The sequence below is a fragment of the Mizuhopecten yessoensis genome, unplaced genomic scaffold (genome assembly GCF_002113885.1).
Source record: "Mizuhopecten yessoensis strain PY_sf001 unplaced genomic scaffold, ASM211388v2 scaffold4535, whole genome shotgun sequence".
Classification (NCBI taxonomy): Eukaryota; Metazoa; Mollusca; class Bivalvia; order Pectinida; family Pectinidae; genus Mizuhopecten; species Mizuhopecten yessoensis.
In genome coordinates, this window is record NW_018405595.1 from 838,079 (window position 1) to 857,233 (window position 19,155).

Here is a 19,155-nt window from a genome sequence, read left to right on the forward strand (position 1 = left end):
CAATTAGTAAATATATAATAAAACATGACTGAAGTTAGTATTTTTTGAAAAGGATGAAAACAATATAATCTGCCATATATTAGACCAATTAGTTTAGAAACTATTTGATGGAAAAACCTTAGTACATGTACGATTTATATACTTAAAAATGCCTTGTTAGTATATATGTTTACACTATATCCGTGTACACATGGAACAAATGAGCAGAAACACAGATGTAATGTCATCCAGCCTTCTTCAGTACAACTTGTTCAGTCTAGCGGTACACCACAGATTTTCATATCAATGAAACCATTCTCATGCTCAAACACAGATTTTGTGCTCAAGCCAAATTTCTTTTTCCAGTTATATTCCCATTCTATCAGCGATATGGCAAAATGTTGGCGAACTGTCAGGCAATATCCAATTCAGATGTTTACAATTGACATTTTGATTGTGTCACATGATTTAAGTGAGTTACAAAAAAAATAGTTTGAGCACGGAATCCAGATTTGAGCATTCTAACGGTTTCGTGAATGTAGGCACTCATGTAGTACCAGTAATGGAGGCTATGGAAATTCTACTACAGAGTTAGAAGTCAGGCACTTTCACCCTTTATTAGTGTATATGTAGGAGGAACAGGACCCAATTATAGCCGGTTTCAGTTTTAGGAAATTAATTACCAAGGTTTTAATCATTCCTCTTACTCTCCTTCTGGACAGTTTTCATAATCTCTTATCATATAGACTCTCAATGTTTCTTTGGTACCTCATTAGTTTAACCAGAGTGTAACCTCTGGCTATTTCAACCAAACAAAAGACATTTTTGACAGATAAATGTCTGGGTAAGCATTTATCTTGTGACAAAATATACCTATAGTCAGGCAGAAAGGGCCTGAGGATAGTCAGACTACACGGTATGTACTTTTAAGTGACCTGAAAGGGAAATTGTAACTTGTAAAATCTGCCAATGTCAAGATCTTTGGAAAATATGATCATGATATATTAATACGATAGTGAGTAATATAAACCTGGAGAATACACATTTTATGACATTCTCTGGAGAAAATTATATCTGGTTTCAGTAAATGAGGAATGAAGAATTCCATGAAAAATTTGGCACAAAAAGATGATATAATCCCTAAACAATTTAACATATACTTACTTTAGCAAGGATTTTATTTTAGCAGAAAAAAAAATCAAGATATGTTTCATATCTGTACTAGTTATCTAGCAGAATATGCTAATTAGCTCATTTAATTGTGACCATATATGGCAACCTCAACCTTATATTTCAGTACTTAAACAGAATTTCGCTAATATAAGTATGTTATAGCTCATGAGCCGAACCTTGGAATAGAAATCTAGAGGTCAAATCCTTACATGGCAGTGAAAAACAGCAATCAGTTCACTGATTATGAAAAAAGGTTCTGTTGCATATTCGTCATGATGCTGTTATGCTAAACTCATTATGAAATTTAAGAAGTAATCTCTTCCTCATAGAGTTTTCAACTACACATGAACAAGTTCCACTTTGTAATCAGTCGTTATTAAAACTGTATCTAATTCTGAAGAAATTTGAACCTCAGTTCTGATACCCATATACAAGTATATATATATTTTATTTTTGTATACATATACATGTACTTGCTATGTAAGTTCACAGGTATCTTGTTTCAAATCACTCGGAATTCTTGCACATATAATAAATCTGATGAGGATTTCCAAAAACTGTTTTGGTAATAAGTACAGGTTAGCACCATAATCCTTATTGCACTTAACGACGACCCCTAGCACACAGACTCCTCTCCATTGATCGACATGAGTTTTATGTCTCTACTCTCCAGTTCCAGGGTCAGTTGTTCCACTTCTGCTTCAAGAAGTTTATTTTTACGAAACATTTGTACGTAATTTAACTGAAGTTGTTTTTGGTAGCGAATCACTTTGTTCTTTTCATCTGCCCATTGTTCCCTTTCTTTGACAAGGGTATCCTGATGGACATCAAGTTCCTCCTGAAGTCGCAGAACCTCCTCATTTAGACCTTCTCCGGCCAAGATGGAGGTCCCAGGAGACACAAGTCTATCACAGTTAGAGTTAGGAGACTTGCCTCTGGATTTTAAATCTTTGTCACAAACACAAGACATATCAGTTTCCATTGAAGATTCTATCGAAACTCTTCGCAAATTTTCTTTTAAAGACTGAACCTCATCAGTTCTTGCAACAATTTCTCTAAATTTTTCGCCGATTTCCTCATCCTTTTCCGAGAGTTCCTGTTGCTTGTCCTCCAACTCTTTGCGTAGTTGAACAACCTCCTCAGTTTTAAGCGCAAGACTGTCGTTCAGGCTGTCCATCGTAAGGTGTAAGTCACCTACACTTTCATCCGAAATTGATTTATTATGTGATGAAATGTTTGCGATTTCTAATTGAAGTCTCTCAGTTTCCTGTGAATATGACTGTACTTTTGCCTTCAGCTCTTCCTTTTCGGCTTTGATTCGATCACATTCCTCTTTCATGGTTTTCTTTTCCTGCTGTAACTTGTAAACCTGCAGTGACAGAACCTGCTCTGTTTTGTACGACTTTCTTTGCTGTGTTTTTAGTTTTTGATCATATTCATCTTTGACTTGTTTCATATCATGAGACCAAGATTTTTTCTTTTCCTCATAAACTTGAAATATGGCTTTCTCGTTTTTCTCCATTACATCTCGTAATGTATTAATTTCGGCATCCTTTTCCTTCAGCATGGCCTCTAATTCTCCTACCCCACTATCACTTGGAGAAGGTGTCTGTACGTAGCCTTCCAAACGATTTACAGAAACACGACTCATATTTGATGACGGTATGGACTCGGACCGTTCTGGTGTATACTGTTTCTGACTTTGTCCATCACTTGAAAAGCTTGTCGAATGGTCACTGTCCATCTGAAATGAGCGGATGGACTCTGGCCGATCCGGACTGAACTGTTTGCTATGACCATCACTTGAGAAGCTGGCTGATCGGTCACTCTCGGTGTGAAGCGACCCATGCGACATGTTAGCAGCATTCCGCTGATTGGTCATTGGATAATCCTGCGACCCGTACCCATCATCCTGAAGAGAATACTTCCTGTTGTCCACCATTCGGCGAGTATTGACGTAATTATGGTTCACAACAACAGGCTTGAAGGCGATTGGCTTGATAATTCCACGGGCTGGTGACTGTAACGAGAAAAAGAGGGAAAAAACAATAAGAATCTCTGTTCAAACAATGACGATTGGTAACAACTTATCAGAATTTTACTATTAACAACTCCTAAATGTACATTTGAGATCAATTAGTTTGATTCAAATTTCATCTTTAAAACTTATTTACTTACAATTTCTGTACGAAAGTCCTGCATCATGTACGGTGTACATGAGTGTCTAGTATCAGGGACGTATATACTGTCCCTGCTAGTATGTATAGACAGTCAGGTGTTTAAACCTTCTACTGATTTCTGGCAATGGTTTGTGTTGATGTGTCGGAGCTTAGTTAGCGAGAAATCAGGATATCAAACAAAAAACACTTCCAGATGCTACCTTATCAGAACTCTTCATAATTAGAGACACATTTAGCATGCTGTCTGAATCTGACATTTGGCTGGGGTTAATTTTGGAAGTGAAACAAACACGAAGTTCTCTGGTACTAAAATGGACACTGTAGTGTAGGAGCGATAATTAAGAAGTGTACAATTTCCCAGAACCACATAGGTAACTCAAGAGAGATATTAATCAGATTTATTTATATCATGAATCATATCCTCTACTGAAAAAAACTTTTATGAACAATGAAACTACTGAAAATATATAAACAATTTACATGCAATATTACACAATCACATGTTTCGTTTTTCAAGAAAACATGTAATAAGTTATCATAAATAAAAAAACATTTCTTCCGTAACTTTTACTCATTTTAACTCTTCCAATTCAAAGGTATCTATATATCTGTGTATAGAATAGAGATATCCAACAAGTGACCTTCTATTATTATTTTACCCTAAAAACTTCAATCAATTCTACTTGATAATAATCGTACTAGAATGGATATTCAGTGTAATCGATGATCTTGAATTGGATATTTTGTTTCTCCTATGAATAAAGATGGTATGATGTCATACATCTATCGAAAATATAACCAGATAGGCACCACTCACGGTAGATAAATAGGGCACACTGTACATTTTAACTCCTCAGTAATGCGGGTTAAGAGTTTTGTTGAAAATATTTGTTGATCATCGAGATCACGTCGACAAAAGTTGATTTATTTTAAACATTATTGTTTTAATGTTCTAAGAAACTGCACTTATTTTATTAACAGTTTATGTAAATAGGTCAGCATGTCGTCACAAGCTGACATCAGGTATATATATAATCTGGTAACTGTGACATCAGCACACAGCACTTACCATATTAGGCTTCATGATGTTTTGTTTAAACTAGATCTGACATAATCCGTTTGAAAATCTTAGCACAGTTAACAAATATCCAGGTGTTCCTGTACAGGTGAAACTGTTACAAAATCTGCAGGACAGGTAGAATCATCAGGTACATCACTTTACCTACTAGTATCTACATTGGTAGCACTGTTACAGTTTACAGACAGGTTTAACTGACCAGGTGTGACAAACAACTCCCTCCTAGGTACATCCAAATCTATTGACATATGTCATGTGTACAGGTAACTCTCACTACATCCAGGTGTAAAACTATACCTGTAGTACATTAAATATTTGTTAAAGTACAACTGATTGTCCACTGGGTGTGAGGATTCACTTTATCCTGGTAAAAACATTAGGAATTAGCTTTCTATGCTAGGTACTCAACACACGTGTGTATCCTTTAACCAGGTATAGGTAAAAACAATTCACTTTTTTGCCAAATGAAGGCAAACAAATAAAACTGTAATACTGAAGATATATATGTCCTTCTACAGGTAAAATATACCCCAGAAGGATGAGACAAGATCTGAGTGAGAGAATGTCAGTGACAGCTGGCGAGTCGTGTGGCTGTAAATCGGGGTACGTTCTACCCTGTAATGATAACAGTGAGCTGGCCGACTGTGAAGGGACAGACACTACCCGACTCCGTCGACCTTTGCCTGACAAATGTGAAACAATTACACCCTTCCATTATCAGCACTGATATTTAAAGCATCGCACACCCTTTTCCGCTATCTAGCACTAAATCTGCGTAGATAAATGTTCCGTCTGTGATGCGACAATTATTCCAGATCACCTGTCACTGACGTGTAGTTAGAGATTACATTGCACACTTTCATGTCTGACGACAGATGATATAGGCTTAATGGCAGTCTTCCTCACTTTATCTCCAAATTTAAATAAAGTTTCAAGTACAAAGTATATAGAACCATTCAAAACCTGATTTGGACTTTAAAAACGACTTTGTAAAAGTAGGGCACAAGACAGCCTGTTCTTTACTGAAAGCTTCCGATTAATGTATTTATTTGATGTATTTTTTACACCTGAAGAATAGGCTGACACATACAAAACTTGGTTGCCAGGTAGATACCGGTGAATTTTTCATACAACTTATTGATTTAGTTTTTTTCTTTGATGTCTACTCTTACCAACGGTAGCACAGGTAATATGAAAATTGCCAACTTTTATATGATCCAAAGCATTGATAATCAATTATGATAGATTTTACACTTAATGATCCGCAATATCTGTCTTATATGACAACTTTTACAATACAGAGCTTCTGTGAGACATAATTTCACTAATTACCATTTTTTTTTCAAGGTGGGGGGAGGAAGTGGGATCGCACCTCACTAATTAGCACAACATACTATGAGAGGCTAACATCAATGTCATCAAAACGGGTACTAGGTGTCCAATCAAATCTGTTCCTTTATAGGACAAAGGAAGCAAGAATTGTTCGGAGAAGTTGGGAAGATGAAAAGTGTGGGTGCGAGACAACATACCATCACACTGTGGACTTACATGTGTACGTTCTGATTTAGTTAAATTAAATTGAATGAATTACAGTACAAGAGTAAACAGATCAATGTTCAAAGGAAATGGAAATTTCTCCCCTGTAACAGGATAGGCTGTAATTATGTGCATCAACATTCCAAATCGACAGTTCCTCGATCTTCTTGTACTTTTACCCTAACATACAAACATCCCTCTGACCTGAATCAATTTAATCTACAAAATACTTGGTTCCTCAGACATGAAGTTTCACTGTTGGTGGTTTAAATAAAAGTTGCACATGTTTTTTCTCATGAGGAATCCTTTATAATGCCAGCATTTTGCTGGAATCATGGTAAGGCAATTTAATGAGTTTTACTCTTACAGCCAATTATAAATACAGAAATAAACTGCCAGGGGGCCAAAAAACAACTTTTAGATAAATAGTATACAGTATTTGAGATATATGAACATTTTGATAATAACAATTTGTTACTTCATTACTTTGTCATTACTTGACATAAATGAAGAAAAGTTCAAAACCCATAAACAATGTGGCCTTTATAACTATTTTACTGCCACTTCCAGACAAAAATGTAGACATTCAGGTGTCAAACAATAAAACAAGCAGGTACAAATCTTACAGGTAACACTAGCCCATCTTTGACAACACTTGGTGACTGCCTCAGGTCCATTTCCCACTCAGCAGGGGAAGTAATCACACATTACCAATATCAAAGACAAAGTTATTTTATGATTATAAGTAGTATAATCACTATACCTACCTATATCCTTTAAGTTTTCTACCCTCCATCTCAAAACGAGAACACTAGACCCTTGAATCGGGGCATAGCCATACCTGAAGGGATGGGAATAAAGAAATACTGGGTGTTATTGTAACCCCCTAGGGATTTCCTTAGTGCATTTTACAATCAATTGGCTGAAGTATGTAGATCTACAGGTCGCCATTCAGGTCTGTAAGTTAATTACATGTTTGTGTTAGCATGATTTGCCAGCAGGAATTGCAGGTATGTGGCAGGTATATCTAATAATCCAGGTATATCTGGAGATGTTGATTTGAGAATTTTGTAACTGACCGTTAATGGACTCTAGGTATCCCATAATAAACATCTACAGGTTTCATATCAATCAATCAACAATGCCTCAGGATTTTCACAAATTCTGATCACTAGATTTGATTGGTCAGTCAGTTAACCACAAGATTTCAGTGGTCAGTTATTTCAACATTTGTCCAGGAGACATAAAGCTTTCCTGATAAGGCATACATCTAGATAAGTCTTGTATTGACTTACACCAAATATATCATATACATACAGGTAGTGTTTGTAGCAAACATGTCAGATATAATGTAAACCAGGAATATATTGTCATCTACCTCACACACACCTGGGACTTATCAGTGAATTTCATTATTTATACAGCTATATCCCCTGGTACTAACATGGTATCTGACCCCTAGCAATGCTGGTTATCACAGCTCAACCACTTCACAGATTTATCATTACAATCATATGCCCTATTCATCAAACTTTCCCCCATATATTTGAACAACCAGTGATTATGGAAAACATCAAATGATACATGCACTGTGGATTTTTTTTTTCTCAATTCATCAAAACCGTTGAAGAAGGAGAAGGAATACCTTTGATTTTGTTATATAAACCTTTTTTCATGGACAACCAATATGAGTCCATTCTATAAATACAGAAAATACAGCTAAGGAGTCTCCATCATAGAACACTTACTATGGCAGCATCACTTTTTATTGTTTTAGAAACCATTTATAACTTACACTTACATCATCTCTATAAATACATTTTGACTAGCTTGCTCCTGTGAAAGGAGGCCTCCATTATAGCTGTGGCCAAGCCTGAATATGATTGATGACATCAAGTTAGACAAGTTGTCAGACTCTATACACTTACAGCACACCTCCTACTTTGAAATCATAGCACTTCAACATGACCTCATTTCTTTTTTCCACTAATATTAACCCATTCATACCCTTAAAGTCACATTTGAACCTTACCAAATCAAAGACTGGGCAAGTCCAGTTTAAATATGTAGGGGTGAATGAGTTAATGGAGACAAAATGAAAGGAACCAAGAGAGAAAACGGCCCTTACAGATATGTTTGGGTTGTTTGTGTTTTACATCCTATTATACATAATTAAACAGCTGTGGGCCCACTTGTATAAAACATCTCAAAGTTAAGGAAAATCTCAAGCAATGTATTGTCTATGGGAAATCTTAGACTTGAGGAAATCTCAAGAGTTGAGATGTTTTATACAAGTGGGCCATGGTGATTTAAGGACATGTCCCGTTTGGTGGTGGAGGAAAGCCCTGGACCTTGGGGCAGTGCTTGGTAATTAACTGCCCCACGTAGCCTGGGACCCACGACCCAGTGGAGTGGTCTGCGGCCCCATGCACTTTCAGATAGAGGAAGGGTTTAAATAGAGAAGATAGATACGAAAATCAGCAAATAATGGGAAGAGGTAACAACTGCAAACAATATGTTATCAACAGATCTAGAGAAAGCACACCGTTAGGGGCTCTAAACAGGAAGCATTGTGTCAGTGTACATTAAGGGCTACAGAACACAACAACTTGGGCAGATCCCTGTAACTCCAGTCTTGTTACACTCCCACATTCAACTTCAAGTTTCAAGAAGTTTTAGTGTGTTCCTAATATATTAAGAAAGATTTTGATGAATAAATCTGACCTCTAAATGCAATTGATAAGAAGTATTAATGAGGAAAGTCTTTCGCATAAAATCATATATAGTGTTATATTTTTTTTCAATAGAAATAAGTAGCAAAAACAAACGACTAGAAAAAATGAAACACGCTTGGGGCGTGTAAAGAAATGAATGAGATGTGATAACCAAAAGATCTACATCCTTTTTCACCATTACAACACAAATTTCTGGGTTCTTGGTATCTATATATACACCTAGCAAATGGAATTAAACTTTCCATTTGAAGTGACAAGCAAAACGTTATCTTGATAAATTTCTGAGGAAAATAGCAGAAATTGTATACGAGAACGGGAGAAGGATATATATACCTACAACCATTCCCTAGTCCGTAGGCTTTCCCCGATCAATAGCTATAAACATTAAGACTGTATATCGTACAACAGTGTACACGCTCAGATCAATGACCACATCTTTACCTCTCCTCTGTGTAACATTTAGAGACTTGGCAGACGTATAAACATCCAAACAGCAACGTTTCTACATCTAACACCTCAGCATTTCAACTCTGCTATGTCAGTAACGTGTCACGCGATTCTGTAGGGAATCGTCTCCATCAGGTTCCTCAAGCTATCATGCAATGCGCACACAAATGGGAAATTTACACCTCAAGGAATTTTTTGTAGTAACAGTAGTACTGTGTCTTCTGTTCCAGGCATGTTACTGATGGTGTTATATCAGTGTACAAATGGATATACAGTGTATTAGAGTATATTACACACTGTTTGTTTTTTATCCATGTATACATATATATACACAAAATATCAGCATAAAAAAAAAATCCAAGAAGTTAGTCTGTCTTTGCTTCCTTGATACAATGATGAAGATGGCTAAAGTCCTTTTTGCTGTCATACACGCTTGCTGAGATGCCAAGCTTAAAACACCATTGTACAATATATGTCAACACAAGTCTAGAGCAGGTCAGCATACATCACTGTCAACTACCTGTATATTAGTCACACTCCATTATACACTCCTCTTCATATTCCATACAAACATTCAAGCCGCTGAAGCACATTAGCCATTCTGTATCTACACAAGGTTAACTTAATCCTTATACCAAAACCACATGATCAAATCATTTGGTCATAAATGGTACAGAAAATATTCAAATACATTTAGCCTTCTAGTTTATGACTCTAACAGAAATGTCTAAAACCACAAAACTGTGAAAAGATTTAGTCTGGTGAATCCTCTTCAGAGAACTCAGTCCATGAAATCTTGGTCAGATAAATGTTTGTCTACAAGGTGTCACGCCGCCAATTTGTGACATCAGCACACTGCGTATACAAAGCTTTCTTACACCTGTGATCCTAAACCATAGTAGCTGCAGGTAGAATAATATGCTAATAAACTTTGGTATGAATTTTATCTACAAAAGTGTACTAAACAAAGTAGTGATGCTATAAAACCAAACGTTTACAGGTAAATCCTTAACATTTGGGTGGTTTTATTGACTCTGTGGCAAGTAGGTGTAGCACTTTGTTAGGGCACCGACAGATATATGACAGATATCAAATCAAACCTCTGCAGGTAAGGACTGTTTTATGGATCTTTCAACTATCTAGTCCATAAAACGCTTTAATATGTTACCTATAGGTATATGGTATATAAATAATACATATTTACTACAGAAATGCTGCAGTCATTCAAAAACTAACCAATCTTCTTATTTTCTGCAACTATATGTTTTGGGCAACTTAAGAACCTTAAGTTACTTGTGTACAAGATAACAACATTAATTAAGCTATACAGGACTTGATGGAAGTTTGTTAAAAAGTGGCCTGGTTTCCACTGGGGAAGTGAAAAACCTCATCGTATAATTTGCTGATCAACAACTCAGCTTTCACTGGTTATATACTTCCAAGTGTATTCCAGTAGCTAGGGTAAGAATATTGCTTCCAAGCTTTCCGCATGAAGTAACTGATGTTAATATTCATAAACCTGCTATCATACAGCTGGGGATGATGACAATGACCTGAATTCTCCCAAACTCTTTCTAACACTCGATCCTTATAACACTGGTAGCTATATATAGTTCATTGCAAAAATGGTGGCAGTATGACAAGGCTGTCGCGATTGCATACGTAAATCATTTGCTAAGAATTCTTAAAATATATGAAATTTGTGTCCTGAAAAAGAAAGAGAATTAATTTCATCCAAAACAGATGAACTATTTTGAAACAATTATCAGTGAAAAACACACAAGCACTATTTACACATAATCTGATGCTGGTAAGGAACCACTAAAGTATCCAAGTCTGAAATCCTACCTGAATATAGGAGATTTGTCACGAGTAGAAACAGTCATTATTTACCTGCAGCTTCCTCTACAGGGAGAAGTCTATTAAATCCTCATGTACCATACAAATTCAGGTGAGAAAATCCTTGAAATACTCGTAGAGCAAGAAGATCTTAATTAATGTACAACCCGGTGACTGTTAACGAATCCAGCTGTGCCCACCTGTAACCTTGTATACATACACAGTGTATGGCTGTAATCATATACAGGTATAACCTCCGTGTGTATTACTAGTGCTGGTCACTGTACAGTCATCGCCTTGCATAATTTATAAGGACAAATGAAAACTGACCATCACATACAGGTGTAACAGAAGTGTATTAGCCACGTGTGGTCAGTACGTACAGTCATCGCCATGCATATATATAATCATAAACACAAACACAGACTGACCACGGTGATGTCATCTGTTATCTATGTAGCTATTAAAGCACCTACACTTTTTAGCTGTAGATGGACACTTGCTGACCACTGTGTTAATCACCACACACCTTTGCCATTAACAATACACCTGTATACACAGATATGATATTACTGTCATATTTTGTATATGTGGTAGCCATCCCTATAGACACCTAATTACTGTAAATGGACTTGACTGCCCATTGATGTAATAATAATAACAATAATTTGGTTGTTATATACCGCTTTATCACAACCTAGTTCATAGGTTGTCTCAAAGCGGTTCACAAATTATTATCCGTGGTTATATAGGGCCTTTGTAACCAGCAGATATCTTTCTCAACTCCCTCGGGAGCATACAGCCGATATCTTTCTCAACTCCCTAGGGCCGGTGCTGCCATTTCAGCGCTCACAGCTAGCATTCAACAATTCTAGCACTGCCCAACCACATTCTCATTTACAGCTGAGTAGACTGGAACAAGCGGACTAAAGTATCTTGCTCAAAGATACAACACAGTGCCGTGGCGTGACTCAAACCTGCAATCCTTTGGTCACGAGTATGGCCGTCCTACCACTAGACCACCGTGCCTGGGTCTATCTACAGAACAACATAGGTACGATAGGACGGAACATCAATGTTCAAATGTTTCAACCTGAAATTATGGCAAATTGTTCCCACACTATCAGCTACAATTGTCAAGAGGAGTTTTACATTTGAGTTTTTTTTTACATGGAGTATTCTCCATTTGAATTAAAATATAAAACCCCAAGAATATTTTTTCCTGACTCATATTTAATTCCCTTATCCATGTATTTGTCTTATATCTTGAGAGTGTGCATTCAAACACCCTTGATAGAGAACAATGTTAAAATGTAGGACTGTCAGCATATAGCTGTTGAGTTTAATCCCTGTGTTCTTCAAGGTTTTTATTTATGTTTATTTTTGCGCACCATGAGATAAGATTTCTACGAAACACCTATAGCTTTAAAACGTATCTTTAAACTTAAAGCAGAATATTTCTCTCCTTCCTAATATCTATCACACGCTTTCAGTTATATTAATGGATTTAGGCAAGTTTTTATCATATACCTCCCTTCTAGGAGTTCCACACTATACCTGTGACCTGGACATTGTTTTTATTAAAGTTGATCTGATTTTGCTGATAATTTGAAGACAATCTTGAAAACAATACCAGGCTGTATTCATTTAAACCGCATAAAATTATATCTGAGAAATTTAAAGCTACCGGTAGTAAAAATCATAAAGGGAGATAACTTAAAACAAAAGTATGCGTAAGGTATATCATACAAGTTTGGTATATATCTTATTACACTACAGATGACACATTGATACAATCAATTAAGAAAATCGTACTAGTGCTTGACCTGAAACGGTCAATTTCCACCCTGATGGACAATTAACACCTGTGTAACAATTGTGTATTTCTTATCAACTGAATCTTATTAAACATTCACCTGAAAAGGTCATTTCAGTGTGTTACCGTTCACTAATGGACAATTTTTCCTAACACAAGTTTAAACATTGACTGTTTATAATGTTATTTGGTGACCTTTCACTGGTAGAGGTTACACAACTTTCTCCAAACATGGGAGAAATCAATAGTGTATATAACTGTGAAATGGTAGCCCTAAGCTTCCATCTCCCGATTAGCTGTGGACCCTACCTAATACACGTTTATATCCCCAAGGTGTATTAGGTACAGCTGTGTATAACACCTGTCATCTCATTACAAGGTATGACCAGGTGTGTTATTAAATCTAACCTCATTGCGGACATGATCATCAGCAAGCAGTAAGAGTTACCAGAAATTGAATAGGTTCTTGTTTAATCACACCCAAAAGAGATTTCAGCGAATTCACTAACGATAATTAGCACTGAGTGACTAATCCTAGTCATATGTTCGCAACACAATACCATATAAAACACCATATGGACCAAATAGTCTGAAATGAATATCAATTTTGATTATACATATTTATTTATATAAATATCAACTTTCGTCCATCAGTTAAGCAGAGCAAAAAAAATAATCCCAAAATACTGTGTAAAAATATCCAAATCTTCAATGACTATAAATTCAATTATTAACAAAAGAAAAATATTGTTCATGACAAACAAGATCCTTATTAATAATTTGTTATTTCATTCATTATATGTATCCACAAAATAATAGACAGTGAACTTTAACTCATATGTCAATTCATACACTTTAAATGATTTTTTCTCCTCTTTTTATTATTTCATGACCTCACATCCAAAAAGAAATTTCAAGGTTTTTTTTACAATCTGAATAAATACATGTTAAAATGTCAATTAGTGAACAACCATTTATTTCAATTTGTCACGTATGTCAGAAAAACTGTCAAACTTCAACACCTGCACGGCACTAAGTCCTCCTAATGAAATATCACAATTATCATTTATATCTGGAAACATGCAACAGGTGTGTCAACTTAATTAAAATTTCTAGATAAAGTGCTTAAGCTGATTTAAAATGCATTTCATAGCAACGCTATCAACATAATGACAACATATGGATTTATTTTTTTGTTTGAAATATCCCAGCATATAAAGAACAATCTGTTAGCTATAGATAAAATAATGTGTAAATTAAAATACATGTATGTATTTATTTACAGAATTCATCAGAAATGGTATTTATATATAAATTTAAATTTGAAATAATTCATTATTTGTACATTTTGAGTGGCATGACATCACATATATGTGACAAACAGGATTTGATTTACGCAGTTCTAATACACAGCGACAAATACACATCGAATGAATTCAAAAACAACACCCACAATTCATTTGAGGTCAAAGTTGAGGTCAAAGTTGAACAAACAACCACAATAAAATCACAGGGGTATGAAATAGATCTATCAACAGCTATTGATCGCTGATGTGATACATTTCGAAGTGATCTGTGACTCATCGATCAGTTTTGTTTTAGTTTTATCAAGTACCTATTATGAATATCTTCGATCGTTTAACACCAGTCTTAATCACAATCTAAATCAGGAACCATCTTGTCCACTGTTTAGGTCCACTGACGATTAAAATTATATCCCTTCCTTAAAACAATTAAACGACATTCCAATAGCATGAATCAGAAAATATAAATGAAACATAAAACTTCCTATGAGTTATTTTAAATGGCAAGCATTTAATTCAAATCCTGATGAATGAATCGTTAGGTTGTTAATTAGTACAGTAAACTACGCACATCACAAAAAGTCCTGCTGTGACGCCAAAAAAAATGTTTCATAAAGATTTGTGATTGTAGAAAAAATAATGTGTCTTTAGATGAAGTATACTTATTGCTAGAAATATTGACTTAAAACTAAAAGCAAACAAAATAGAAAAAATTACCAACTTAATGAAATATACATGTCGATAACATGATACTAAGAATGTAATGTGCAGTAAATTCAAGATAAAATAAAAAGAAAAGAAAAAATTGAAAATAAAATAATCACCAAATTCACCAGTTCATATTTGTCCTCCATTAGATATTAGCTATCTCAACAGCCTCCTTATTATCTTAAACATGTTTACATAGCGAAGTTTCAGGTCGAAAGCTGACCCCAGTCAATGTCATGTGATGTTAGGATACCAGTTACCGTGGTGACACGGGTATTTTGTCGTGATGGCGACTTTTGCCTGTACGGTTTTCCCTACAACAGGATTATGTAGAAGTATTTCACCGACCAGACCAGACGTACTACAATCTTTACTTAGTATAGATAAACCCAGCGTTTCACCCCTTTATGATACCTTGTGTCCGTTTATACAAACTCTGTTTTACCTGCCTATGACCCTGTAGTAAGTAAACATCCGTCTATTGTATCCAATACAATATGAGGACCCGTCTGCATATTTCTGTTAAAAGCTCCTGAATTTTCATCCCTGTGCAACACCTTGTGTTATCAAACAAAGGTAACAGTGACTGAGTACTGTATTCATCTACTCCTTCATTTGTCATTTAGTTTACAGCAACAGTTTACTGTATACAGAATGAAGTCATTTAATTGCAGATGCTGCAGCAACAGATATGCTGCATAGACATTGGCATCTAGTTTTATAGAGGCAGCATATGCTTCACCCTAGCTCGTAGATATTACAGTAGAATACTATACATATTTTCATCTTAATATACAGATGTGCTGCAGTATAAAAACATTGTACAATTTCCTAATTAATTAATTGCCATTAACGAATCATAATGCTGTAAGTACAAACCACTAAAGAAGAATATTGCATACTTTCCTTAATTGCCATTAACAAATTACAATGCTGTAAGTACCATTTCCACTAATCACAATTAAGGATACATAGAGAAAGCCAAAAAAGTAGCTTAATCTACAATACAATTATCATTATTGTCAATTGACACAGGATTTCAGTGAGGATCGCCATACAGAATTATGACCTTGTGACCTTCACTGACCTTTTCATAATTACAACCTTCAACAAACCTTAACCCATTCACCCCTGAAGACACATTTGAACTTGTCCAAATCAAAGGTTGGAATAGTTCATTATGAAATTTCAGGGGCGAATGAGTTAATGCTTTGCAATATAAATAATGGTCCTTCACGAATGTGTTCAGCTCCTATTGATCTCCTTATATCTCAAGATAAGTTTTACACCACACAAAATTAGCATTTCAAAATCTTTAAATTTGCACTTAGACTATTTATCCTACCCCCTATCAAACAAGAGTCTAGACACTAAGCATATGCTGACCAACCAACCAGTATCTGTCCCACCCACAATATGCATTATATTACCCCTCGAGTAGACACTCATACGGCTTATGACTTATCGGCATCGAAGTTCTTGGATAAATCACTCTCGAGTGTCTGATAAGATAGGATTTACAAACAACAAACAAGGTCAAAAACTATTCTTTCCATTCCAATACAAGTTGTATATATGTTAATGCTGTCAACTGTTTGAAACAGTCTTCTATCCACAAACCAGCATAGTCAAGTTAAAAACCAATGTCCACATCCACTGTTCTCGTTTTCAAAACTTTGATAAGGCATATAGCCATATCTATATATGGATGACATACACGTTACCTTCTACTGGTATCCAAAATAACTGTTTTTATCCTCACAATATTGAGACTGGGTAGTTGAAGTTCTTTCTATTCACTCTAAACTTTTGGTTTTAAAACAAGCATCCAGTCAAATTCCAATGTCCAAAATGATTCTTCTCAACTTTAAATGGCTAGAAGATAGCACAAGTTCCTAAGGGAATCCTCAGTTTCTGCAGATCAAAATCTAGAGTCCCCAAATCATTTTCATCTGTTTAGAAGATCTATCAAATATAACGAAGCAATTCCTTGGACTCTCTGCCTTAGATTAAGTGTTGAATTTATTTACCTGCATGAACCCTGTGCATCCAGGTCAAATTCCAGTGTCCAAACCCACTGTTTTAACTATCTACGTGTCATCTTGTTTTACGACCGGAAACTTCACGATGTGGAATGTAGAAATGGCTTCTTACCATACAGCTGTTATCAATTAACAAGAAACTGTTCAATTATTGAAGATTTTTAAAACTGACAGAATATTGTATCGTTAACGTGCCGAAACTAAGCTGTTCATATCATAGGTAGATGATCAGCAGTCTCATGATCGACAATAGAATTCTCCAACTTACACACCGGTAAACAAATGATCTTTACAAAATGGAGACAACTTTAAATATCCTAGTGTCGCCATATCGATGTCTAACCCTTCCCCTGCAAGAACCCTTCCCAACAAGTACAGAAAATCTATATGCCGAGTGTTAACATGAAGTATATTTGATATCGGACATCTGGTGAGAATGTTTGAAAAAACTGCTTCAAATTTGTTGAAAATTCAACATAAAAATTGAAATATATCATAAATGTAAGTCGAATATTAATTTTTGAGAAAATAAAAACTGCAAGCATATTATTTATACTGTCCCTGTTGAATTATAAAAAGGTGTGAGTACCTTAATTAGCGTACAAATGAACATAAAATAAATAAATTCAGTGAAAAAATATAACTTACATCTATGATACTCTTAGGCTTCATGGTTGTACATCTGATGGTAAAAACAATCCTGTGACTCCCATTGATGACTACTACGTACAGCGATGACCTGGAGGCATGTGTAACACAGAGCTCTATATATCTACTATATGTTTGTAATGGTACGTCCCAATACACATCTGATTGATCCGTCACCTATAATTGGTGTACGAAGCTACTCACCTCGTAGGAATCTCTAAATATGGTCTTGACACCTCTATAGACGCATAACTGTCCAATACACAAGAAACCTAAATTTCAACTATTTAAAGTTACGCTATTAGCCCCGTGTGTGCGGAATAGTGTGTGTATTCTCTATAGAACAATAAGACTGTGAATAAACAATACAGGTTTGTTTACCTTGATCTACCTGAGATACTATTACCTTAACTATCTACCTGCATGGAAGTGTGCCAAAATTATTGCTTACATCGCTATTTGTGCTATTAGTCATCCCCCAAACCAAAAGTCCAAAGAAGTATGTGGAGGACGATTATCTCGGACCCTACAGCTGATAGGCCTGATTACCTATAATTACCTTAGTTATCTGACCACTGCGGACATTGTTGTGACCAGCAGGTGACACATGCCTTGATTTAATTACAGGTAATGTCGTCAGATTTGTTTGTCCATCAATGAACCAGTGGTCAAGTCAGCCCAAAAATGTTTACTTAGCGATACCAACTGACAAGGACAAGTCAATATATCTGATTGGTTTTCGCAAAGCTGGTGGTCAAGATAACGATCTCACGATTTGGCATTTTAAACAATTTTCTGAAGTGATCAACTGCCTAATTATTTCTATTTTTAAACATTTCCATTTTTTGGATTATACAATAAAGCATTTTATTCCGCAGCTTGACATCTAGAGCAGTGTCAACATTCTCAGTATGATCACGTTCTTTTGTTACCAATAGCAAAGCCACTCATAAGAAACACCTTAGCAGTTTTTAATAGTTAATATTTTACTAACGTATTTGAAAATTTGACATGTACGTACCACGATACAATATGTTGTAACTATATAGCAGATCATTTTATAGAATTTTCAATGAACCATCACCTACATTATCAAAATAAATCTACATCACTATAATTGAAAATATTAATATTTTTTCAGTTGCCTGACAATAATTTTTGAGATATAGAAAAAAAGTAATATAAACACTTAATTTCCCAAAATCATCATAATTATTTAGACATTTGTAAGTCCTATCGAACAACATCTAGTGAAAATTATAACATGAATAAAATATATCTAGTTATATATAGTTACTCTGTTAGTATTGTATAAACATATCTAAGTCATCAGCTGTTGTGATCAAATTCAGATCAAATTTATACACACATACATTTTATACAAAACCAATTTATACCTGCATACAGGAATATAGATATACCAATTTTAGGTTTTAAGTTGGTTCATGCAGTTTTATAAGGGAAGGGATATCTGACATTGCACAGGACCTCAACACTTTAATGTAATTGAAAACAGCAGCGGTTGTTTCTAGAAACAACTGGTATAAGAACTTACCCACATGTTCAAATCTTTCTTTTTCCTTTATCCATAAATTAATTCAAGGTCACCTTCAAACACCATCCTATTATCATATAAGATGCACTGTCAGCTTCACAAATACTATTCTTTC

General features: G+C 35.3%; 1 protein-coding gene across 2 annotated transcripts in view; it reads right to left on the bottom strand.

The window, feature by feature from the left end:
- Positions 1–1,433: 1,433 nt before the first annotated feature.
- The window catches only part of LOC110449225 (leucine zipper putative tumor suppressor 2 homolog), a 106,786-nt gene continuing 89,064 nt past the window's right edge, over positions 1,434–19,155 (bottom strand). For both annotated transcript variants that reach the window (XM_021495946.1, XM_021495947.1), the window contains exon 3: positions 1,434–3,172. In XM_021495946.1, the coding sequence (XP_021351621.1) occupies positions 1,769–3,172 (1,404 nt within the window). In that variant the 3' untranslated portion in view covers positions 1,434–1,768. The remainder of the gene's footprint in view (positions 3,173–19,155) is intronic.